Raw genomic sequence first — 26972 nt, 5'->3', positions numbered from 1 at the left:
CTATACCATGTTATATTTGTTGTTGAATAGTGGCATCAAAAGGCATAATGTTATTAAGGGAGGAATGTGCTTAAAGGAATGCAATGCATATATGTACTTTTGACATAAGTTCTATTATAGAATGAAGAGAAGAAATACGACATCAGCACTATTAATATGAGGTAAAACGAACTAACTGAAGAACTTGATAACTCCGCAATGCAGGTTTTCGCAATTTGTCGGGGCAATGGCTGGTGTCGCTTCAATCATAACAGAGCCGTGGTTGATATGGTGTCAGGATGATTTCTATTATTACATTGTAATATAAAATGAAATTGTTCAACTCACCATAATGCAGAATCAGTGGAAGCCCTGAGTGTGTCACTTGCCACGTCATCTGCCACCATATGCAGCTTGTCACTTGCCATATCACTTGCCTTCGAATGCAGCTGGTCACTTGTCACGTCACCTGCCAGATGCAGCTTGTCACTTGCCACCAGATGCAGCTTATCACTTGCCATGTCACCTGCCACCAGATGCAGATTGTTACTTGCCACCAGATGCAGCTTTTAACTTGTCACGTCACTTGCCACCAGATGCAGCTTGTTACTTGCCATGTCGCCTGCCACCAGATGCAGTGTGTCACTTGCCACCGTCGCCAGCTTGTAACTCGCCACCATCACCTGCCACCCAGATGCAGCGTGTCACTCACCACCATCATCTGCCACCAGATGCAACTAGTCACTTGCCACGCAGCCTGCCACCCAGATGCAGATTGTCACATGCTACATCACCTGCCACCAGATGCGGTTTGTCACTTGCCACGTCACCTGCCACCAGATGCAGCACATGTGCATTGACTGGGTCCCAGAGGGTGGGCGGGCAGTGAAAGATGATGTAATCTTTCTGCTGCCCACAGCTGCACAGTGAGGGCAGAACAGCAGTGATGCAGTGTGGGTGGTGAAATAGGATATCATCTCTCTGCTCTCTCTCGTCTACCCGTCGGCTGGCTCTCTCATGCTGCCCATTCACCTGCTCTCTCATGCAGTTTGTCGGCTCTTCCATGCTGCCCACCAGCTCTCTCATGTTGCCTGCCTCATCTGTGGCCCAGCTGCAGAGAGGCCACAGCCCAGTGGTTGGGGACCCCTGCTCGAAATATTAAACAAGAAGGGTGTAGCAGCCTTGTGCATTACCATACCTACCATTCATTGATAAAAAATAATGCAATTATACTCACAATAGCTGTGTAGTCATTGCAGACTTGAACATAACAAAAACTTAAATTCCTGGATACACCAGAACCATGATTTTCAGTGGGAAGACCTGGAAGACACTTAATGTTATTCTTCAAAAGCTAACTTGTCTGCCAGACATCTGGCCTTTAAATAGTAAGCTACAACATAAGTCACTAATAGAATTCTAGGTATAGGGAGGGACCGTACCAAAGAGATCAACGAGATTGTTTGGGAGCAGCCCACACACCCAACTCCACCAGATCCTGTACACCTAACAACCGCTGTAGGATTTTTATGAGTTGGTGTGTGTATATGTGTGTGTATATATATATATATATATATATATATATATATATATATATATATATATATATATATATATATATATATATATATATATATATATACTGAATTTAAAATTTCAAATGTTATTCCATCTGTTGGTCCTCTAATATGAGTATTCTTTTGATAAGTATTTTTCTCCCCCAGTTCGATGTACATCCCGTGGGTTTGGGGCTAAGATCTGAACATACTTTCTGCCTATCCTTGTGGTGGTGTCTTCTGGCACCCTCTTCCCTTATTCACATTGACTATGTGGAATCAAACCCTTGAGTTATCTAATAGTTTCAGGAGACTCCTCACCCCCTCAGGGCTTTTAAGTTGTACTATACCATAATTTTTTTGGTTTACCTTGCTTAGTGAGCTTAGTTGTCTGGTTAGCCTCCCTTAACCTCTGAGTTTAATACCCCTGGCTTTCAGGGGTAGCGATGACAGGCCTTTAGCCTTTCTATGTGGACTGGATGTTCCTTTACCTAAAACAACTGTGTTAGGCTTCCTTAAAGTATGTTCTTAACATTTAACCCTAACCTTAGCCCTTAACCCTAACATGTGACTTTGGACACATGAACATGAAGTTTGGCAGGATAAAGCATTGAGCACAGTGGGCAACACATGAGATCGGCACTCCTGGTAGTGTTGGTCTCTCCTTATCAATGAAGCAGTATTTACCAACCCAAAAAACAGAAAGGTATTCGCACTCTTTTCAGATAAAGACTTTATTTACATTTTTATATTGGAGACAAGGACATTTTAATCTCACTTTAACATGACAATGAAAGAATTGTTCCCTCTTCAATGGTGGGAATAGACTTGAAATAACTGTAGAGATTTTCCAGTATATTGGAAAATTTCTGTGAGCAATAAAATACTTTTATATATGTTAGTGTCCTTCGCGCTACTGTGAGATGTAAGGAGTGTGGTGACAATCACAAACAATATTAAATAATAAAAATAGTATTAGTGACAATGCTAAAGATAATTAATAAGGGTGAACTAACTGTGATGATATCAAAAGTAGACTGCAGCAAAATCAAAAAGTGTACACATTACACTCTAGAAACGTGAAATAAAATATAAAAGATTCCGCGCATCAAATCTATCACATAAAAACTTCCATAAATAAATACTTGTGCATAAGTGTATATAACAACGTGAATCACACCTAAAAGGTCCAAGTGAATAAATAACTGTAGGAAAAATAAAGGTAATAAAGTTCATAAATATTGTGTTGCATCCACTGGGGTCAGACACATGACTCTCAGAACTCTCACCTTAATAATAGTAAATTCGGGCATCAATGAATATCTTTGCTTGATGTTATGCGTTGTAGCGTGCTGATGTAGTGATGGCCGAATTACCTTCTATGTCTAGCAATTGCCTGTGGGAAAAGGGGGTTTTCCCACCCAGGCTGGAACCTCTCCCACATGGAGTACCGTCTCAAGGATGTTGCCTGGGTTCTTAAACGGTAGCACACCTCCTTCCTGTCTGCAGCAACTGCTCCAACGCCAACTCCTTTCCAACACCAACTCCTTTCCTTAATTCGGCCATCACTACATCAGCACGCTACAACGCATAACATCAAGCAAAGATATTCAGTGATGCCCGAATTTACTATTATTAAGGTGAGAGTTCTGAGAGCCTGCTTAGACCGGCAGTTTCTATATATGAAGACCATCATAACCTCCCCATGTGTCTGACCCCAGTGGATGCAACACAATAAAATACTTTGCTGCTTTTGCTCTGTGTTCTTCTGTTAAAGTATATCTAAACCTAAAAACACAAATTTAATATTATGTGGATTACCAGTTTTTAGACACAGTAAATGCATTTTTTTTTCAACTAAGCGCACTTTTCGTAAGTACAAACAATACCTGTTTATTTTGTCAGCGTTCCAATGTCCCATACCTTCATGTGCACTGAACTTATACAGTATCTCAAATAATATTAGAAAGTTCTTCCAGCTATCTTCTGCCAAGTACAAAAGAACCCCTCCCTATGTAATGGATGTGAGGAGTGGAGAAAGGGTTATGCCGCGTACACACGACCAGTTTTGCCATCGGAATTAACTCTGAAGGTTTCTCGGACGGAATTCCATTCAAGCTGTCTTGCATACACACGGTCAAACCAAAGTCCGACCGTCCAGAATGCGGTGACGTACAACACGTACGACGGGACTAGAAAAAGGAAGTTCAAAAGCCAGGAGCCAATAGCTTCTGTCTCGTACTTGCTTCAGAGCATGTGTCGTTTTTGTTCCGTCGGAACAGCATACAGACGAGCGGTTTTCCCGATAGGAATTGGTTCCGTCGGAAATATTTAGAACATGTTCCATTTCTAGGTCTGTCAGAATTTAAAAAAAAAAAAGTCTGATGAGGCACACACGATCGGAATAGACGATGAAAAGCTTCCGTCGTACTTTTTCTGTCGGACATTCTGCTTGTGTGTACCCGGCTTTAGAAGTTCAAATCAGGAGGGTAGTTTAGTAGAAAATGTGGTTTTCTTCATGGATTCAAAGATTGAGTAAGCATAAGTCACCCTGGGTAAGAAGGTGTGTGATTTGCAGGATTACCAAGTGAAACTAAAAACATTATAAAAGAAAACTAATGCAGCTACCTTAAATGAGGACTGATGACCTGAAATGTGTCATTTTTGTTTTTGGGTTTGGATATGTTTTAACTCCTTCACTGAATGATGATTACAAGTGAATGACAACCTGGTTTAATTTTTTGCAAATGTAATTTGTATGATGAGCCCCAGTGATAGAATTTAGCTAATAATATCTAAGTTTAATGTTACAATCATTTAACGGTGCTTTGTATTTGTACAGGTGGAGCCTGGTACTACTTGTGCTGTATTTGGATTGGGTGCCATTGGGCTGTCCACCATTATTGGATGTAAAGTTTCTGCAGCATCAAGAATTATTGCTATAGATATAAACAGCAGCAAGTTTGAAAAGGCAAAGCTGTTTGGAGCCACTGACTGCATCAATCCCAATGATTTTAGCAAGCCAATCCAGGAGGTGATCATGGAAATGACAGAACATGGAGTGCATTATTCCTTTGAATGCATTGGCAGTACAGATACTATGGTATGTCAGTTTAAAGGTTGCCATTGTTCTGCTTGATTAGTTATTCAGTAAGAAAACTTTAATGTCTGAAGTAATATAAACAAAGTGTCTTGCGAGCTACCAGAGATATATCCAAACCATAAACGCAACCAACCACATTTGTTGTGGTAAACTATATGAAAAAACAATATATACAGCAGCTGGCATTGATCACACTCCCGTAATTAGTGCTAAATTTAAATATATAGATACAGCGCTATGTGATTAAATCCTCAATATTACCATACCATAATTGCTATAAATTGAATATAAAGAGCTATATGTAAAATAAATAATTGATTTATAGACATAGATATACAACATCAAATGATATGTGCATCACAGAACAATAATAACAGTGCTCCAAACAAAATCCCAGTACAAAGTGATAAAAATGCTTATATTAAGCAAGTCCACAGTGAAAGAAGTTGATAATGAAGTTCACTGATATCCAATATTGTGACTGTGTGAGGGTGCTCCAAACAATGATAAGGTGACTTGAAACACGTGCCCCCCCTGTGTGTGATTGTGCTCACCTCAGGGTGTGTGAACGCTCAACTAAGTTTGGTCTGGAAAAACAGCTGAACCACCTCTGGGCTCTATGTGTAATGGTCTCTGTGGAATCCCCAGGTAAATCCAATGATGTTTTCCTGGGGATTTAACTGGGGATTCCACAGAGACCATATAGAGGCCAGAGGTGGTTCAGCTGCTTTTCCAGACCCAACTTAGTTGTAGGCATGTGCAATTCATTTAGTTCCGAATTCGTTTTTTAACGAATTTCGACAAATTCGTTAATTCGGAAATATCCGAATGAACGAAAACCCGTTTAACGAATTTTTCCGAATATTCATAAATTTGAAAAATTAGTAAATTCATCCATTCGTAAATTCGTACATTCGTAATTTATGAATGTACATTCGTAAATTCGTACATTCGTAATCTATGAATGTACATTCGTAAATTCGTACATTCGTACTTTAGTAAATTAGTGAATTCGTAAATTTGTAAATTCGGAAATTCAGAAATCTAAAATAATAATTATTTAATAATAACGTAACTATTACTAGTAACTATTAAATTATAGGTATTGTAATTTCCTTTTAAATTTGGCTGTCAGTGAACCTAACACATACAAATTTATCCGAAGTTACCAATAACGAATGCCGTATCCAAACAAATGGAACGTAATGAATTAATAATAATAAATAACAATAATAATAATAAAAACTTTTTATTATTAATTTGTTCCGTTCCATTTGTTTAGATGCAGCATTTGTTATTTCGGATAATTCGTAACTTCGGATAAATTTGTATTTAGGAAATTACAATACCTATAATTTAATAGTTAGTTACTATTTCAGATTTTTGAATTTTCGGGTTTTAGGATTTTCAAATTTCAAATTTACAAATTTCCGAATTTACTAATTTACAAATGTACGAATTTACGAATATATATGAATTTACGAATGTACGAATTCACAAATGTATGAATGAGGGAATGTATGAATTTACGAATGTACGAATTTACGAATTGCGATCATAACGAATGACCTGAAAAACGAAAAAAAAAATAAACGAATGAAACAAAAACGAAAATGGCTGTGCACATGTCTACTTAGTTGAGCGGTCACACACCCTGAGGTGAGCACAATCACACACGGGGGGAGCACATGTTTCAAGTCACCTTATCATTGTTTGGAGCACCCTCACACAGTCACAATATTGGATATCAGTGAACTTCATTATCAACTTCTTTCACTGTGGACTTGCTTAATATAAGCATTTTTATCACTTTGTACTGGGATTTTGTTTGGAGCACTGTTATTATTGTTCTGTAATGCACATATCATTTGATCTTTAATGTCTGAAGTTGTCTGGTCATTCCACCAGTTTTTTTTATTTGAGCTTTTCCGTTAATAAAGGGGAGATTACTGATCATAATGCTTTCTGCAATTTCCTTGTCTAAATACTATCTGAGATGGACACAGGAGATATTGAAGATTGCTAAAGATAAACTACAAGCTAGTTTACTGTTAATTATTATTATTACAGTTAATGTGTAACAGAAATAATCCTATCCTTTCTTTTAAAGAGTTAAATCTATCATAAGCACTTATAAGCAGACATCTAGGCAATATATCATGAACCCAAAGTGTTCATTTTATATATCTTACTAACTCTGGAGCCCTGCCACTTTAGTTACCCCCAGTAAAGGAAACCTGTCATAAAAAAAACATGGCGGGTGACATTACTGAGCTGTACTTCTGAAAATGCATGTTGCTTGGCTGTCACACTGACTCCGTTGCTTCAATACTTTGAGATGCTCATGCTGCCTACACACTGTACACATTTCTAATGGTTCCTGAGGATGATGGAAGAATTGGTGAGATTTATTTTTTCGTTCAGCCCACAGGTTGAATAAAACAATCTATGTGTATGGGCCAGCTTAAGCCCAAACAAGTATGACTTCACTGAACTTTATGATCTGTGTGCTTTCTTTGGGGCAGTGACTTAGAAACAACCATATATTTCTGTCTGGACAGGTTTACTTCACTGCAGTGCTCTCGGCCTTTGTAATCAATAGAAAGGAGCATTATGAGTATTTCTAGGAGTATTTCTTGCAGCATCTAATATCTTTCATGCTGTTCCACTGATACATTTTTCACCTTCCCCATAGACTACCATGGCAGGTCCTCCCTGCATTACTTTTATTTCTGTTATTTGCTTCTGCTTTATTTGGACTTCTTATTTTCTATTCTTGTATTTATTAAGCTTTCTGTTATAGTGTGTGTGTGTGTGTATGTATGTATGTATGTGTGTGTGTGTGTGTGTGTGTGTGTGTGTGTATATATATATATATATATATATATATATATATATATATATATATATATATATACACATTTTGTGAAATACATCTAAGCATGCAGTTAGTGAAGCTCTGAATAAATGTAATTATCCTTTTGTGTTTTTTTATTTTTTTTTGTTTGATGCAGAAATCTGCCCTGGAGTGTACACAGCTAGGATATGGGACCAGTGTAATTATAGGAGGTGCCCCTGCAAATGCCCACATTACGTTTGATCCCTATCTACTCTTTACAGGACGTACATGGAAAGGCTGTATTTTTGGAGGTATCAAAGCAAAGTACACAGAAAAAAATACAGTGTTTGTTTTGGTGTGCAGTGTATTCTTAGGTGAACAGAATTACAGCTGGCCACAAATGCCTCCTGTTTATTAAGGAAGAGGAAAAAGTTATTCACAAATCGTTAAAGCTTTCTCATAGTGACCATCAAGATTTCTTCTTTCATTTTCTCAGAGAATAGAAAAATATATCCAACGTTCGGATATAGATGGATTCTTATTCTTAGAGGTCTGATATGTATATATCTCTCTATCATAGCAGGCCAACAGCCACAGACCCTTTTAGACCTGTTTTTGAGTAGGCCCTGCATATAATAGAAGCCACAGATCTGGATAGACTAGCCCTCTGTTCTCTTCTACTTGATCATAGAGATTTGTAGATTTAAGCAGTCACATGGCCTAATGCAGAATTCTGGAAATATATTCTGTGTTGGAAGACCTCTCACAAAACTTTATAATCACAGACAGAGCAGGTACAAGTTAGTCAATGCCAATCAGCGCCTGGTATTGCAAACAGGGCCTGCATCTAAAATTTGTAGTCTGAAAAGGGGAAATTGTTTCACAGATGAGCCCCTAGAGGCCAGTCCAACTTTGGTCTACCAGAGGCCAGCCTAGTATATTAAAGAAGAAAGCAACCTTTTAGGGCCCCCAACCCAGGCCACTTCTGCACAATGTTCTTCATACCTCATGTGGAAACCAGATATATCTCCAAAGCTTGTATTTTTTAATCTTCTGGGCTTGTCATTAAATTCCTAATTTCCTGTTTATGGTTGAATGACATAAATTTTAATTTGCCTGCCTCATACTGTCATTTACATCCAAATACAACACACATAAGTTACTCAACATAGTTCCATAAGGTGCAGTATTAGCTGATCAAGTCATTACACATGCAAAATCCCCTTATCACCCTTAAAGTGGTATTAAAACCCAAAAACAAAAGTGTAATATATTGCTGCTTCCCAATCCCTTAATGTGGTGGCTGCATAGTTTAATATTTTAGGCTTTTTTCCCCATTATATTCATCTGTGATCCAATCAGTAACACATCTTCTGTCTTAGGGTGGCTCTATTGTGGATGGAGAAGCAACAAAGAAACCATCGAACAGCAGCGTTGTCAATCTGAGGAGAGGGTCATTTTAGACCCCTTTCACACATCCGTTCATTTCATCAGTTCAGACACGTCAAAACGAATGAAGTATTCATCTGTTTTTCATCAACTGCTCATCCGTTTCTCATCAGTTTTTTTTTTTTTACATCCACTACTAATGCAAAAACAGATGAAAAATGGACCGTTTGTCTGAATACATTTGTTTTTCGTCCAATACGTTTTTTTACCAGAAGAAAAATAGAGCTTTGATCCATTTAAAAAAAACAGATGTTGACAGATGTGGATGTAAACTGATCACCCATTTACATCCATTTTCCCATAGCGATGCATTTATGTCCTTTTTTTCATCCGTCAACGGATGGATGAAATACGGACAAACAGTCCGCATGTGTGAAAGCGTAAGAAGCAGTAGCTGATTTAGATGGATTTGACTAACAAATTAAAGCTAACACATTTTAAGCAGCTACAGAAACAGTTTCTTCTTTTTGGGATAAAGGTTTTACATATATGAACAAATGATGACCTTTGTAAGTATCCCTGTCAATGCTTAATAGTTTGTCTCAACCATTGACTGCTACTTTTGATGGATAGCTTGGTCAATTAAAGGAAATTAAAAATAACCATGCTTAGGATGGCTTGTTTACATTTGCAGCCCTTGACACACCCCCCCCCCCCCATCCCTAAAAAGTCTTCTGTGATGCTTTAAAGGCAGATTGGAGGTGATTTGTCATCTCTCACCATCTGTGTTATCCCTAAAAAGCCTGCACCACCATGCAGCAACTGTATGCATTACATCTGGTTGCTGAGCGACTGTGACACGGCCCCATTCAGTTAAATATTGCTGTGGAAAGTGACATGTAGCAACAATTTTTCCACATCCATGATATGTGTCCAACCCCATTTATACTCCATTGCAACTTAAGGGAGGTGGATGAGGGTGGGTAAAACCGTGGCTCGACCAGCTATTTCTGCCATCCCCTGGCTGCCTGTGTGAACAAGCTCTTACTGGATGGATCACTAGGTGAAAATAAATCGAAAAAAAAGCTAATACAACCAGCATCAAAAATTGGTAAGCAGCAATAAAACACATTTTTGTTTTTTAGTTTAACATATTTAACTATATTTGCCCTTATTTAAAAAATCTTTTTACATGTCATGATTAAAATGTTGGCCAAAAAGTTTTTATTTGTATGAGGTGTACTTTGCTAACCATAATAAGTACAACCAGGAGGGGGAACCTTGCCTTACTAATACTAGGATATTGGAAGACTGTTGAGGCTACTTTTACTCTTTTCAAAAGCTAGCTAAACAAGGTTTAAAGTGGCGGTAAACCACCGCACATTATGAAATGCTTACCTTAGAATGAAGCCCTCCAACGGAGCGCTGTCACCGCTGACAGGGCTTCCATCTTCACCTGGTCTTCCTTCTGGGTGCTCCGGCCAACTGACTGGCTGGGCCACGATGATGTCACGGCCAGGGCACAGAGCTCTGAACGGACAGAACGAGCATGCTGTCCCCTCAGAAGCACATGCACTAGTGACATCACTGGCTGCATGCAGTGTGAATATTTCCTAAACAGGGCAAGTTTAGGAGATATTCACTGTACCTATGTACAGTATCTCACAAAAGTGAGTACACCCCCTCACATTTTTGTAAATATTTTATTATATCTTTTCATGTGACAACAAAATAACTCAACACACAGCCATTAATGTCTAAACGGCTGCCAACAAAAGTGAGTACACCCCTAAGTGAAAATGTCCAAATTGGGACCAAAGTGTCAATATTTTGTGTGACCACCGTTATTTTGCAGCACTGCCTTAACCCTCTTGGGCATGGAGTTCACCAGAGCTTCACAGGTTGTCACTGGAGTTCTCTTCCACTCCTCCGTGACGACAGAGCTGGTGGATGTTAGAGACCTTGCGCTCCTCCACCATTTGAGGATGCCTCACAGATGCTCAATAGGGTTTAGGTCTGGAGACATTCTTGGCCAGTCCATCATCTTTACCCTCAGCTTCTTTAGCAAGGCAGTGGTCATCTTGGAGGTGTGTTTGGGGTCGTTATCATATTGGAATACTGCCCTGCGGCCCAGTCTCCGAAGGGAGGAGATCATGCTCTGCTTCAGTATGTCACAGTACATGTTGGCATTCATGGTTCCCTCAATGAACTGTAGCTCCCCATTGTCGGCAGCACTCATGCAGCCCCAGACCATGACACTCCCACCACCATTCTTGACTGTAGGCAAGACACACTTGTCCTTGTACTCCTCACCCGGTGGTGCCACACACGCTTGACACCATCTGAACCAAATAAATTTATCTTGGTCTCATCAGACCACAGGACATGGTTCCAGTAATCCATGTCCTTAGTCTGCTTGCCTTCAGTAAACTCTTTGCAGGCTTTCTTGTGATCATCTTTAGAAGAGGCTTCCTTCTGGGATGACAGCCATGTAGACCAATTTGATGCAGTGTGCGGCGTATGGTGTGAGCACTGACAGACTGACCCCCCCACCCCTTCAACCTCTGCAGCAATGCTGGAAGCACTCATATGTCTATTTCCCAAAGACAACCTCTGGATATGACAATGAGCATGTGCACTTAACTTCTTTGGTCGACCATGGCGAGGCCTGTTCAGAGTGTAACCTGTCCCGTTAAACCGCTGTATGGTCTTGACCACCATGCTGCAGCTCAGTTTCAGGGTCTTGGCAATCTTCTTATAGCCTAGGCCATCTTTATGTAGAGCAACAATTCTTTTCTTTTTTTCAGATCCTCAGAGATTAGAGTTCTTTGCCATTAGGTGCCATGTTGAGCTTCCAGTGACCAGTATGAGAGAATGAGAGTGATGACACCAAATTTAACACACCTGCTCCCCATTCACACCTGAGACCTTGTAACACTAACGAGTCACATGACACCGGGAAGGGAAAATGGCTCATTGGGTCCAATTTGGAAATTTTCACTTAGGGGTGTACTCACTTTTGTTGCCAGCAGTTTAGACATTAATGGCTGTGTGTTGAGTTATTTTGAGGTAACAGCAAGTTTACACTGTTATACAAGCTGTACACTCACTACTTTACATTGTAGCAAGGTGTCATTTCTTCAGTGTTGTCACACAAAAAGATATAATAAAATATTTACAAAAATGTGAGGGGTGTACTCACTTATGTAGGCTTATCTGTGGGTACAAGTAGAAAAAAAAAAAAACTTTCCCTTGAAAAAACTGTTAACTGTATTATGAGATAGTATTTATATGTATACATGTATACCTGATTCTGTATTTTTACATTATTCTGGTCTGGTTTTCAGGTTGGAAAAGTAAAGAATGTGTTCCCAAATTGGTGTCTGACTATTTGGCAAATAAATTTAATTTGGATGGATTAGTAAGCCATACACTACCTTTTAACCGTATTAATGAAGGCTTTGAGCTTTTGGAGTCTGGCAAAAGGTAATATGGTTGGTTATATTAACATTTTGTTTTTGTTTTTTGAACTACATTTGTGTGTTGTGCATTTCTATGTTAAACTAAAAGTGTAACTAAAGGCAAAACTTTTTTTTTTTTTTTTTTAAGTTTTGGATAGAGTGGAGAGGGATTAGAACACCTGTCAGTTTTTATTGCTGTCTGTACCCGATTAGGGAGATTCACCCTCTCTATTTGTCCTGTTTACCATTATCATCGAAAGTAAAGAAGAAAATCCCGAATGTTGAGTTTACCCCAGAACACTTATAGAGGGGAAATCTTCCAATTGGAACATTAGTTCTGGTGACTCCCTGGGAAGGATTCCACTTTGGAAGGATTCTCCCTCACTTTTATGGGACAGGAAGTGAAGGGAAATCTCCTCAATGGGATACAGAGAGCAAAAAAAAAAAAAACTAACAAGGGTTATAACCCTTCTTTACTCTATACAAAATGAAAAAAAAGTTTTGCCTCTGGTTACCCTTTTTTTTTTTTTCCAAATATAATTTTTATTGAATTTTTGACAAGGAAAGGAGAAAACAAAAACAAATAAGAAAAAAGAAAAAGCGTATCATAATCGATATAATACATCCGTGGTCTTTCTATTAGCATTCTGACAAATACCGTCATCATATATCCTTTCCATTAAAGTGTTCCATTCTATCTGCATGGAAACTGGCCTATGACATCATTTATCCTCTTTAGATTTGTGAATCCGTCTTTGTAGTCCATAGGTATATCAACCACCATGCAGTATTACAATATAACCGGAATGACATCTTCCCAGTATTTGCTTATTCTTACATAATTCCATCATAGTTGGTGTGAATGGAAAGTTGTCTGTTACTGAAATAATAGACCACTTATTGCACAGAAAAAAGAAAAAAAATATATATATAAGAAGTAAAGGCAGAGTGGAAGGGGTGAGAAAGGGAGGGGGAGGGTTATAGATAGACGCGAGCGCGATGGATCCGGCCAAGGTTCTATCCCATAGCCGCTACCTAGTCAAGGGGTTCTCAAGAATTTAGTAAGGTTTGTCCTTCATCTGAGAAAATATATATGTTCCAGGATAACCAGTTTCTTGAATGTTTGTCTTGTTTGTGTTGGGCAGTCAGTATTAGGTCTTCCATCTTTTTGATTTCTTCAACTCTACGTAGCCACATTCCCACCGTAGGGGGTGTACTCTGTTTCCACAATGCTGGAATACAGGACTTCGCTGCATTGAGCAGATGTCTGACCACTGACTTTTTATATGATTTAATTGGGGCTGAGGTGGCATGTAACAGAAAAACGGCTGGATCTCTCTGCGTTATGTGATTCGTGAATTTTTTAACAATTGTCTCTACTGCTACCCAAAACTGCTGTACTAGTGAACAGGTCCAAAAAATGTGTAGGAGCATCCCCTCCTCAGAACCGCACCTCCAGCATCTATCGGAAGTGCCGGGGAAAAATTTGTGTAATAATTGAGGTGTGTAATACCATCTAGTCAGAATTTTGTAATTTGTCTCCTGAATTTTTGTACAGATGGATGATTTCAGTGTAAGTTGAAGTATGTTTTGTGTTTGTGCTTCTGTAAAATTACATTTTAGATCCTGTTCCCATTTTCGTAAAAATAACAAGTCTGGTTGTTCAGTCGGTGTGTTGAGTAGCGAGTATGTCTTGGAGAGCACCTGAGGCAGAGTGCCCTCCCTTCTACAGTATTATTCTAGCGTCGTCATATCGCGCTTATATCGCATCGGTTCTGGTATTGAGTAAAGGAAATGGTGTAGCCGAATCGCTTTCCAAAATGACAATTGAAAACCCCCGTTATCATTCGTCAGAGACTGAATTGAGGTCCAGTGGTCGTCTTCCACATAATGTGATGCACAGTCTTTACCTGCCTCCCAGAGTGTCTCATAGTTTGAATAGTCTAGCCCTGGTTCGAACGCTGGATTCCCCAGAATAGGGAATAAGGGGGATTGTTTGGAGGTCAATGAAGTGTTTTTAAGTATATTTAACCCTACTGACAGCGTGGCACCAATGGTCATGTGTGAAGTCATGTCCCTAGGTAATTTATCGTAGCACCAGATAGCCCCCTTCAAGGGTATATTAACCTGATGGTTCTCTACTTGGATCCATAGTTTGGTTTTGTCGTGTCTGTTCCAGTCAATGATCCTCCCTAGGTGCACAGCTTGATAATAGTGTTTTGCGTCCGGGAGGGCGAGACCTCCATAGTGTTTCGGTAGAGTCAAATAGCATCTTTTTAGTCTAGGCTTAGAGTGTGACCACACAAATTTTATAAATAGGGAATGTATTTGTTTAAAATAGTTACCGGGGATTCTTATAGGTAAGGCTTGAAATAGGTATAGAAATTTTGGGAGAATGCACATCTTGATTAGATTGCATCTCCCAAACCATGAGTGAAGACCTTTGCCCCACTCTGCGAGTAACTCTTTAACTGTGCTCAGGATTGGAGGGAAGTTCAGTTCAAATGTGCGTTTCAGATCCCTGGGTATGTTAGTGCCCAGGTACTTGAAGTGACTGTCTGACCACTTGAAATTGAATTTGGACTTCAGAGAGGAAAGTTGTTCCATCGGCATATTAATTCCCATTGCTGCTGATTTGTCAAAATTAATCTTTAGGTTGGACATGTTCCCGTATCTCTGAAATTCTTTAATTAAATTTGGGAGGGAGATAATCGGATTGGTTAAGGAAAATAGAAGATCATCCGCGTATGCGGAAATCTTGTATTGTCTGTGCCCTATGGAAATCCCAGAGATATCTGGGTTCCTGCGTATCGTGTTTAGAAAGGGTTCGAGTACCAGGGCAAAAAGAAGGGGTGACAGCGGGCATCCTTGTCTGGTACCATTAGAGATATTAAAAGGAGCAGACAGGATTCCATTAGCCTTGACCCTAGCCGTAGGTAACGAGTAAACATTAGAGATCCATTGCAACATGTGGTTACCTAATCCGATATGCTTGAGGACTGCTGTCATAAATTCCCAGCTCACCCGATCAAATGCTTTCTCAGCATCTGTGCTGAGAAAGGTACAAGGCGCTTTAGATACATTAGCTCTATGGATCAAATTAAGGACTTTTGTGGTGTTGTCCCTAGCTTCACGCGTAGGGACAAAACCCACCTGGTCTAAGTGTATCAGGTTAGTCATATGTTCTAAACGGGAATGGCGCTGTTCGCAAATATAAAAGACCACCAAATGTGATGCGCGACCCAAAAAAAATTTTTTTGTTTGTAATAGAAAAAAGAAAAAAAACAATATATATTAGAAACAGTAATTGTGCAGAGTGCCCTAAAAAGTCACAGCAACGTGTGTAGGAAAACACTAACTGAAATAATATAAATTAAACCAATACGTGATAGCATAGGGTGTGAATGGGTGGGTCACAACCATAAGTAAAGAATTGTTGCAAAATCGTGCATGGTAAAAAATATCAAAACATATATATCATAAAAAATGTCATAAAAAGTAGTGTCAAATATCATATGTAATACATACAAAATGTGTATAAGTGACCCAAATGAGCTTAATGTTCTTCCTGATGTGAATAGTGAATGGATAAATGTGTTATGAAAGTGAAAAAAGTGAAAAATAAATAAAACATAAAAAATGTTAAATAAAATATAAATAAATTGGCATATATATTGCAATCAAAATCGTCCAATATAAATAGTCCAATGGGGCTATGTCTGACAGGTGTATTATCCTTGACGAACAATGATGTTTGGTGTATCCGTGATTGGCAGGCCCCCTCTTGTGCCCCCACTCACCAGAAAGCCCAACCCCTATCTGCATCCCTTGTATTGTCTTTTCTATCAGGTTAGTCATATGTTGGTATAATCTATTTGCCAAGATTTTGGTGAGGAGTTTAAGATCTATATTTAGAAGAGATATGGGCCTGTAGCTACCACAGGCCGCTGGATCTTTCCCTTCCTTAGGTATAAGGGATATGTGCGCGCTTAATGTGTCTCTCTGCAAGTGGCCCCCTTCCGTAAGCTTGTTAAATAGTTTCAACATACGTGGGCCTAGAATCGGCAGCAGAGTCTGGTAGTACTGCAGAGTCAAACCGTCCGGACCCGGAGCTTTACCTGGTTTCATGTTTTTAATTGCGCCTTGTAGTTCTACCATTGTGATGGGTTCTTCTAGGGCAGCTGCATCTTCTGCTGATAGTTTGGGGGTATTAGCTAGAGTAAGATATTCCCTTATTACGGTGTCAGTGACTCCTGACTTCGGAAGGTTATATAAGGAGGAGTAAAAATTTTTAAATTCATCTGCTATTTGCGTGGGTGTCGCCCTTTTTTGCCCTGATGGGGATATGATTTGTGGTATATATGCGCGTAACCTCTGTTGTCTAACTGCCCTTGCAAGAATTTTCCCACATTTATTCCCCGATTCATAGGTGAGTTTTCTACACGCTTGTAAAGCTGCTTTCGCTTGGTAATGTAATATATCTACCGTCTGTCTGCGTAATGTAAGGAGTTCTGTTTCTATGGATGTGGTCGGGTTTTGTTTATGTGTTTTTTCTAAATCGTGGGTTTTCTGTAATAAAATTAATAACTGTTTCTCCCGTTCCCTTTTGATATGTGCACCATGTTTGATCAGGATTCCTCTGATCACAGACTTATGGGCTTCCCAGAGTATCCCAGGGTCACAATTGTCAATATCATTCGTCTGAAAATAAAATTTAAGTTCTTTTGTGACATCAGCTAACACTGTAGGGTCCTGAAGTAAACTTTCGTTTAGTCGCCAAAATCTTGATTTTGTCGTCGCTGTTCGTGAGAGGGAATATTTCAGGGTAATAGGAGCATGGTCAGACCAGGTGATTGTGCCTATGTCAACTTTGTCTATTGCCTCCAGTTGGTTATGAGGCAAAAGAAAAAGATCGATGCGGGAATATGATTTGTGTGGTGATGAGAAGAATGTATAATCCCTCTCTCCGGCGTGTAAAAGTCTCCATACGTCAATCAGTCTGGTCTCATGTAGTGTCTTGGTGATTCGTTTGTGTACACCCCTCCAGAGAGAGGACGTTCCATTTGATGTGTCTACCGATGGGCACAGAGGAACATTAAAATCGCCGCCTAGTATTAGTTGTCCTTCTGCAAAAGGTAGAAGTTCGTTCAATGTTTTGGATATGAAAATATCCTGTCTGTCATTTGGGGCGTATACAGTCGCTAGAGTCACCAGTACATCACCAATCAGTCCTTTGAGAAACACATATCTCCCCTCTGTGTCAATTCTGGTGTCTCTACAGGTCCAGGGCACATTCCCCGAGATCAGTATAGACACTCCCTTTGATTTGGCTGAGGGATTGGTAGCGTGGTATGTAGTTGGGAAATATCGGTTTTTCAAACACATCGGTGCACCCGTCTTAAAGTGAGTCTCCTGGATAAACGCCACATCTGCTTTAGATCTTTTAAGATCATTCAGGAGCATGCAACGCTTTTCCGGCACATTCAGCCCTTTGGTGTTTAGGGTATAGATAGTAATTTGATCCATCGTGCTCACGCCAGTAAAAAAGAAATTTCTTTACAAAAAAAAGGGGGGGGGAGGGGGGGCTAGTAATGAAATAGGGAATAGAAGACTTGAAGGAGTAGGGGGAGGAAAAGGAAAAGGTAAAAAGAATAAGAGCAAAGAGAGCTCTAGAAACAAAACAAAAACAATGAAAAGGGGTGGACGATCAAACCAAAAGATCGTCCTACACGTACTAGTTGTCGTTAGGCAACTAGGTGCAATTCCTTGCAATGAAACACACTCCAGTTATCACCGGGAAGGTGTTTCGGCCTAATGGGGATGAGGTTAGACTACGACCGGGGGAGCTAATCCCGGCCCACCCTCTCCCCTACCCTTACATATAAGATAGACATGTAAGCATTGTAAACATCACAAACATTATTAAATGAACAGATAAGGTAAAACACCAACCATATTCTTATTATTGGTAACTTCTTATCTATCTGCATCCCTTGTATTGTCTGCCCCCAATCTTATCCTTCATTGCTATTGCCATATAACTGAGCAAATTCCAACTGGCCCTTCTTACAACAATCTAATTAGTGTTTCCCTCCTCCCTCCATACCAACCCCTCTTACTCAAAACATAAATGTTCTGTTTTCCCTCTCCCCCCTCCCCAGTTGACCCCCCTCCCGCAATACTGATATGCAAATCCCCCTGATGAAGGCACGTGATCCCTGTGCCGAACACGCGTAGGGGAGGGGCCAGGACGGAGTTGTCAGCAGAGAGAGAGAGGTTTTGGATGCATACACCGCACCGCACGCCACACACCAACAATCGGCTTGTTATACCTGTACAGGATGGTGCACTTACGCACCTGCAGCATGTGAGTACCCCTATTAAGGGAGAGCTTTGTTTTGAATAAAAATCCTTTTTATGTTGCAATATTGCGCTATGGAGTTTCCTTTCTTTTCCATATGATTATTATGACGTTGTTGGGGAACATTGGAGATCTACACAGCTGATCGCATTGAGCACAGGAGTGGCTCCAAAGCGTGCATTGACAGAGTTTAATTACTGTGTCACACACATTAAGGTGAGCGCATGCGCTTTTGGGGGTCACAGGAGAGCACTAAGGCATGCTTTATGGTGATACACTTATGAGATGAGCAGGATGGATGGACTTCACTGATTATGGACACACTTTTTTGAGCACTTTATTTTTTATGGACTATAAGGACTTTTTATAAATGGTTATATATATATTTTTTATATTTTGTATTTTTTCATTTTTATCTTGACACTCAGATTTTGGGCATATTTTTTGCACATTGCACTTTTGGGGGTCATGTGTGTTTAGCACTAAGAATCAATTAGCCTTGATTATTTGGTATTCAGTATATATTTATTTGATTTTTTTTTTTTTGCACGGAGCACTTTCTGGATTTTTCAGCGCAGACACACTTATATATATTTATGCAATCGTGGCTCACAGTGAACCCTAAGTTTTCAAATTCCTGAGAAAAAGTTCCCTGCGGTAATACACAGACATATTTAAAGTGTGCGTAACTTAGTGCAAGATAGTTCCAAGAGAGAAAACACACTGGTGTGGAACCAGGATAGAACATTTCCGGCACAGGGAGCAGTGACGTGTTGATACACAATATTCCCAATACTGATTGTCCATTGCGTAGCGTGGAGACAGGGTCGGGAGAAATTAACTCCTGTCGTCCGTATGGCACAGGCAGAGTCACCATCAAAACCCCTTCATCATTAGAAAGTTCCTTATTCCAGGGACTACCATTAGGGGGTGCAGCGTTAACCTGACTCAATTCCAGGACTCCTTCTCCAACTTCCCCGGTCACAACAGTAACCATATTCTGTCCCAAGCAGCCAGATTAGTGGGGGGGGGGTGGCTCATATCTGCAACTCTGAGGGGAGGACAGTCAGTTCTTTTGGTATGTTGTTAGGGGAGTTCAGACTACACAGCATTAAGAATGGGGCCTTAAGTGGTGAACAGTAAAATATGAAAAATAAGAAAAATAAGAAATCCAAACAAACGTGGATAAAAAGGCAAAAGTCAAAGCATCTGGGGCAACATACATATTGTCACCACAGCAGACGACTCTAGGTTTCTCTGTCTTCTGCTGGAGACGTGATCCTTGATCTGCGTTGAGTGCGTTGTGGTCTTGGTGAGCCTGGCCTTCTCAGATTTGGACCCCCTGGGCGGTTAGCAAATCTTGGGATCAGTTGAAGCCAGTCTGGAACCGTTACTGGATCGGTTTCTAGAAAATCAAACAGTGTAGGAAGTTCCGCATAGGATCGTAAGGTGAAAAATTGTGATCTCTTCTTGAATGTCACCGATATGGGGTATCCCCAGCGATACGTGACCCCCGCGCGTTGGGCCAACTCAAGCACTGGCTTCAACATCGCTCTGCGCTGCAGGGTGGCTCTGGAAAGATCAGGCATGATCTAGATAGATGCACCGTCAAATTCCACATCTCTCATCTCCCATGCTTTCCGCAAGATGATCTCTTTATGGGTGTACTGGTGTACTCTGCAGATCACATCTCTTGGGCGGTTCGGATCCGTTGATTTCGGCCCCAGCGCCCTGTGAATCCGGTCAAAGGACATCGTCGCAGGAAAGTCCGTTCTTGCTATGTCTCTGAAAATGGCTATAGCAGTAGCTGTGAGATCCTCTGTACCCGTGGCTTCGGGTAGGCCCCTTATACGCAGGTTGTTCCTCCTGCTGCGATCTTCAATTTCTTCTAGGTGAAGTTGCTGGTTCAATAGTGATTTTGTTTGATTTGCTTGGATATCTTCCACTTGCTTTAGGCGCTGTGTAAGTTCCGTTACTGTGGCTTCTCCTGCACCCATGCGATCTGACAGTGCTGTGATGTCGGTGCGCACTGCTGCTATGTCTCTGCGGTGTGAGGCTTCCAGCCTGCTGGCTAGAGGTTCAAAGTCTGCTCTTGTAGGTATTGCTCTCAACAGTGCTCTCAGCTCCTCATCTGCGTGCAGGGTCAGGGGTGTATTATGTGAGACCTGTGTGTCTTGGATGACATCCCTGAGCAGCAGAGGGGTAGAGATGTCTCCATCTGATGTACAGGGTGCCATGGACGGTGTTAGTGAGCAGTGCTGTGAGGTACTCATAAGCTCTGTTGTCCGGAGTAGCAGAGGTGTAGTAATGTTTCTATCAGATGCACCGGGGGCCATGGGCTGCGTCAGTGAGCAGTGCTGTGGGGTACTCACATGCTCGTTCGTCTGCATGGCGGCCGCCATCTTTGGAGCGGGGGATGGGTCACTGGGGTCCGAAAGATATTGTCTGATGGCTCCGTTCCGCTGTGTTTTTGGCGGTGTTCTTTTATGTTGTCGGTTGCTCTTTCCTCTGCGTCTTCCAGCAGAGTACATGCCGCTGATTAAATGCTGGTATGGCTGGTTTAAGGGCAGGAAAGGCTGGGACGGACCGGGAGCCGCTCAGAAGCATGTCTTCACACGGCCATGTCCAGACCACGCCCCTGAAAGGTCTTTTATAAACATGATGGGGTCATTGATCAGTAGCCCTGTGGACTTGTATAGTATTTGTTGGGGGGTGATTGTTAGGGCAAGTGGATCCTGGTGCTCCGTGAAAGGATGGCCAGCCGGGTATCATAGGGCAGTCAACAAACGCTTGTAGTCTCCCCCCTCACAGTAACAGGCAGGCAGAGGCCAGGTATGGTGGATGGTATATCAGGGGTGCCAGTGTGCAGAAGGCCCTGAGCAGTGTGGCAAATGCAGCAGCCAGTGGGGCACACCAAGCTATCCAATACCTTGGGTCAGTCAGGCAGTCTCTGGCAGTGACCCAGGCCCTGGCAGGGACCAGGAGGTTTGACCAGGCAGGTGAGGAAAGGGGGCCTGCAAATAGCTGTGGGCCTGACCGGTCTCGATGACCTTCGGTGGGGATGCGGCCTCAGGAAAGAGCGGGGATCCACAGGCCTCACTAGGCCGCACTAGGTCGGACCAGGCCGCGGCCGCCACGAGCGTCCCAGGAGCTCAGCAGAGCCACCGGACCGTGCCCGATGCACAGGGGGATAGTCTGTATGTGTGAATGAGGGTCCCCTTACCTCTGGATCCGTCCGGATTGCGATCCCTCTGGGAGGCCCTGAGTCGGCAAGATGGCGGCGGCCGCGGGAGTCTGGAGGCCTCTTGTAGGCCGGATTTCTCTAAAATAGCCCCGGATAATACAGCAGGGAGTCCCGATGACTAGCCTGGTGGGTTTTTGTGGAATTTTTAGGGCTGTAAATACATGGATGCCGGTGGATTAGCAAGCAGGGCTCTGGAGCTCTTCACCAAGACGTCCGTCGCCGCTCGCATCCGGACACGCCCCTGGTTACCCTTTTTAACTGCAAATATTTGAAATATACCTAGGAAAGCTGTCAGAACTGGCATATAAAGATGAACTAGGAGCAAAATGAAAAATGACATAAGTTGCAGTCTGTCACTAGTGGTAATGGCAGAAAAGCATGTTTGCACAAACATGTTTTGAAGTTCCAATCGAGCAAAGGGACTCTGTTAAGGCAACTTGACCCAGTAATGTTCTGATTACTATGACAGATTTCCATGTAGACTACGCTTTATACAAACATTCATTTCTAGTGCTGATAGATGGGTGTATACCCAGCAGTTCTAAAGCACACAAAACATCTATTCATTTACTGTCAAAACTCTAAATCAAAAGAGATGTTTCAGTGATACACATGCAAATTAAAAATGGAAAAAATGTATAATTATGATGTTTTATAAATATATGCCTATTGTTAATTTACAAACTTTTTTTTTCTTTAAAAGCATCCGAACAATCCTATTGTTCTAACATAGAAGACTGATTCGTATTGGTGTCATGCTTGGCAGCTCGTTTTGAAGGTCCACAATTCAAGTGAAAGGATATGACGTTCTGAACCTGAAATATTTTCAAAATTACAAATAGAATCCATGCTGAAAAATCATACTTTTGTAGCACTACCTCTACTGGAGCCGCTTGGTAATTTCGGTTCTCTGTTCTGCGAATTGACTTAAGATACAACCTCAGCCCCTCTGACACAACTAGTTGAATGAAACTTACTGCAAGCACTTATAAGAGCATGAGTATAGTTACCTTTAAATTGGCTATGAATTGTATCAGGAAATAAAAACAGAAAAGTGACAATGGCGATAACCTATATGTTATATTAAATAAATTAAATAACACCACTCTTATTTGTGACAGTGAATATATTAATATTTTAGGGTTTCACTACCCCACATATATATTCACTGTCACAAATAAGAGTGGTGTTATTTAATTAATTATTGTGTGCACAAAATATACCACTACACACTATATAACCAATGCCTGTGTCACATCAAAATATATCAACATTGATCTTTAAGTGATACACCAAAACAATACCCCGCCTTCAATATTAATAGTTTTAAATCCAATAATGAATAATATAAAATAATGAAATAAAAGTCCAGTGTTTCTGCTGGATTAAATGTCCCAGCTATTTGTTACTAGTGAATAAAGAAATATAAAGTCCCAGCGCAACTCTCCAGTGGGTAGGAAAATATGACTCCCAGTGCAACTCTCCAGTGTGGGTAAACTACTTCTGTATGCTTCTATCCTCATCCATGGTTCCGTGCAGCTAAATCCACCAATATTGTGACAGCACCACCACCATATGGATTGACCACTCACCAGATAAAGGTGTCAACACGCCTTTGGTTCATTAATAGGATAACCACTCCACTCAGGGTCTTTGCCTATGCTTTTCCCAGTAGTACAAAGGATGGTCATCCTCATAGAAAATAAACCATAATCATTGCGCAGTATGTTTGCACTGTTTATTTAAAGGTTAAAAACAAAGAGACTGTAAAACTCACATTTGGCTGAGCCCGTATTCCGGCACCAAGCCTATCCAGCAGTTTCAAAAGGGTGAAAGTATTGCTCTATGTTTCCTATGGCGGCGTGTGTCTCAAGCCTTGCTTTCGCCCGTCAGGAAGTGACGTAGTATTTTTCCCAGCAGCCTATACGCGGTTCGCAAGTAGGATTGCGTCATCAGGAAGCTTCCTTTTAGGGTTTCACTACCCCACATATATATTCACTGTAACAAATAGGAGTGGTTTTATTTAATTTATTTAATATAACATAGGGGTCAGCGCCGTTGACACTTTTCTGTTTTTGTTTTTTCACTCCACCTAATGGTGGAATGCATTTTTGACTGCAGCAAACAATAATTAATTAGGTTACACTATATTTTTTGCTCCTGTGGTTCACATATTTCAATTGTATCAGGAAATAAACACAAGCCTGTTTAGTGGTAAATTAACTCAATGTATTGGTACAGGTTGGAATAAATGGTGGTTTGACCATAAATGAGCACACAGAAGACAGTATAATCACAATGCCAAGGCAACGTAGAGTTCTGCACAATAAACAGTGCTTATAAGCCTTAACTGAAATGTAAATAATAGTATTATAACTATACTATAGTACTTCTGCACATAAGCAGTAGGTAAAGGTCTCTGTGTAGCAGATGTAAAGGAGTAGTCTTTAGTCCTAACTCCTCAGCTAGTGTTGGGGCCCTGGTGTACCGTTGGTGCACATTAGAAAAGTCCCAGTCAAGCCTGCAGGCAGCAATAAGGCTACCAGATGGCTGTATGGTCAGTTCCTAAAGGGAACAGTGTCTCTACCAGGAGTAAATCCTCACAGCAGCAGCTCACCGATCAGTGATTTTGCAGCTCACCATCCAGTCACACAGCAATAATTATCTGCTCTTCACCCACGTGACTCAGTCTGTTGACACCCCCAAACTCAGCACTCAGGATCCCACTCAAGCCACTCATATGCAGCAGTGATGGTGCACAATAGAAAGCAATATGCACTCTCTGGTCTCCCTCACGGCAAGAAAAAACTGTGTCTGCTACAGCCTGGGAAAATGCAACTCTTCCCCTCCTCGTGGCAATCTCCTCTTCCTCTCAGAGGAATGTAGTTCAAAAGCTTTTGATCACCACAGCATAGTCTCTGTTCCAGACTACAGTTCCTACAGTGCAATGCTGCTTGACTCAGTCTTTTAAACTCTTCCTGATCAGCAGCCTCCTCCACTTGTTGCAACAGCTGTTAACCTAGTATGGCACTGCAGGGCAGCAGTTACAGAGAACAGCTACAGCCAGTGTTTCGCTCACTCTCCATTCTTAGCCAAGCACCTAGCTACTATTTTTTAATTGAATGACTAAATCTGCTGTAACCATTTCTTCCAACACTACATAAAAAATAAAGCATCAATGTTAAAAGGATGTATGATATATCCATAACATAACATCTCACTGCTGTAGCTGATTATCTAAATGTAAAGTAACCTGTTTCACTCACAGTACATAAAATAAAGTATTAACGATGTGTACTATATCATAACACCTCAGTGCTTTAGCTTATTATCTAAGCTAATGTAACCTGTTCAACCTAACAAAGAATAAAATAAAGTGTTTTGTGTCTTTTTTCATCTTTAAAGTGGAACTATCTCCCCTCCCCTTGCTTACTCCTTAGCTCCCTAATGCATGCCCACCTCTGGATTGTGAGAGACTATTCCCCCACGTGCAGATGTTTGCTAGGAAAATCTACCTGACAGTTTTGTGCACAATGGAAACCGCTGGAACATGAAACTCTGCCAAAAACAGGATGGACTCCTGATGGATGTAATGCCACGTACACACGGGTGGACTTTTTGACGGACTAGGTCTGGCGGACTTTCCGACGGACTTTCCGAATGAACGGACTTGCCTACATACGGTCAACCAAAGTCCGACGGATTCATACGTGATGACGTACGACCAGACTAAAACAAGGAAGTTCATAGCCAGTAGCCAATAGCAGCCCTAGCGTTGGTTTTTGTCCGTCGGACTAGCATACAGATGAGCGGACTTTTCGACCGGACTCGAGTCCGTCGGAAAGATTTGAAACATGTTTCATTTCTAGGTCCGTCGAACTTTTGGAAAAAAAAGTCCGCTGGAGCCCACACACGATCGAATTATCCGACGGACTCCGGTCCACCGGACCAAGTCTGCCATAAAGTCCGCTCGTGTGTACGCGGCATTATTCACAGCTGTAGCATAGCCTGACTGAACTTGGACCAGATGACCAGTCAGAAGGAACGAAGCAACAGTGCTTAGATTGCTCATAACTCCAAGATGTTGGTAAAACAATCAATAAGTGCAAAACGAGGATAAACAGAACGTGCACTGCTTCCAACTTCTAGCCAGTAGGACCCTTATGGAACCATTGAGAGCAAGCAATTGTTTCTCTGAGTTTTTCTATTCCTATAGAAAAAAAAATGGAATCAAGGATGATAAGGAAACACCTTGGTGGAATGTTTGGGTTTACAATAACGAGGTCTAGACACAGTGCTAGAAGATGGAATAGGAAGGTGTTCTGAGATCTGAAAAAAGAGCAGAAGACACTATCTTTGCCTGTGTCAAACTTGACCTTGCATATAGTGCAAACTATGTCTTGATTAGAAAAATTGTTTGTAGCCATAAAACAACTGTGCTTCTGTTTGCCTCTCGACATATTGTACACAATCAGAAAGTTGTATACCTTAAAAAAGGGTGTGAACCTTTAAGAAAAATTCCCAGAATTACCTATGCTATCCGATTCCAGTGCGAGGAAAAAAAAGGTTCCTGCATTATTTTTGCGCAAATCCAATGCGAGTTCAGCCATACACTCTCACTGCACAGACATCGCATTTGATCGGCACAGCAATGCGATGTCTGACAGCATATGTGTGAATGAATGGTGGGAGAGTAGTCTGAGAAGGATATAAGATGCTAACACGTACCATGCAATATTCTCACCACAGCCAACTGCATGGACACTGAATATAATGAGCCCTCTTCTGTTAAACATAACACACAATCTAAAGAGGATCCTGCATTGGGAAAGTGACATTTGCTCTGACATTTCTGCAAAACCAATGCATCACGTTACCTGCATCGAACATGTTTTTTTACATTTTCAGTGTGTCAACAGCCCTGAACTCTCTTTGCCGTTACTGGTCTACTATTAATGTATATGTTTGCAAACATTTGCTGTCCTTGGGGCTTCATTCCCTTGAATGGGTGGGTAGGCTATGAGGAAACAGAACAGGTGA

The 26972-nt window shown here is 41.1% G+C and overlaps 1 protein-coding gene across 4 annotated transcripts in view; it reads left to right on the top strand.

The window, feature by feature from the left end:
• Positions 1 to 25325, top strand: part of LOC141110180 (alcohol dehydrogenase 1-like) — a 56872-nt gene extending 31547 nt beyond the window's left edge. Inside the window, exons 6-10 of one of the 4 annotated variants that reach the window (XR_012236258.1) lie at positions 4378 to 4638; positions 7653 to 7788; positions 12214 to 12352; positions 18489 to 18904; positions 22636 to 25325. Coding sequence is in view for 3 of the 4 variants with exons in the window: in XM_073601409.1 (XP_073457510.1) it covers positions 4378 to 4638; positions 7653 to 7788; positions 8860 to 9101 (639 nt within the window). In the remaining variant the exon portion in view is untranslated. Of the gene's footprint in view, positions 1 to 4377; positions 4639 to 7652; positions 7789 to 8859; positions 9400 to 12213; positions 12353 to 18488; positions 18905 to 22635 lie in introns of those variants that run through there. The other 3 variants (XM_073601395.1, XM_073601409.1, XM_073601391.1) reach the window with 3 other exon arrangements.
• Positions 25326 to 26972: the final 1647 nt, after the last annotated feature.

The sequence above is a fragment of the Aquarana catesbeiana genome, linkage group LG01, assembly GCF_042186555.1.
Source record: "Aquarana catesbeiana isolate 2022-GZ linkage group LG01, ASM4218655v1, whole genome shotgun sequence".
NCBI lineage: Eukaryota > Metazoa > Chordata > Amphibia > Anura > Ranidae > Aquarana > Aquarana catesbeiana.
Note: the sequence above shows the minus strand (reverse complement) of the source record. Positions and strands in the feature narration are given on the sequence as shown.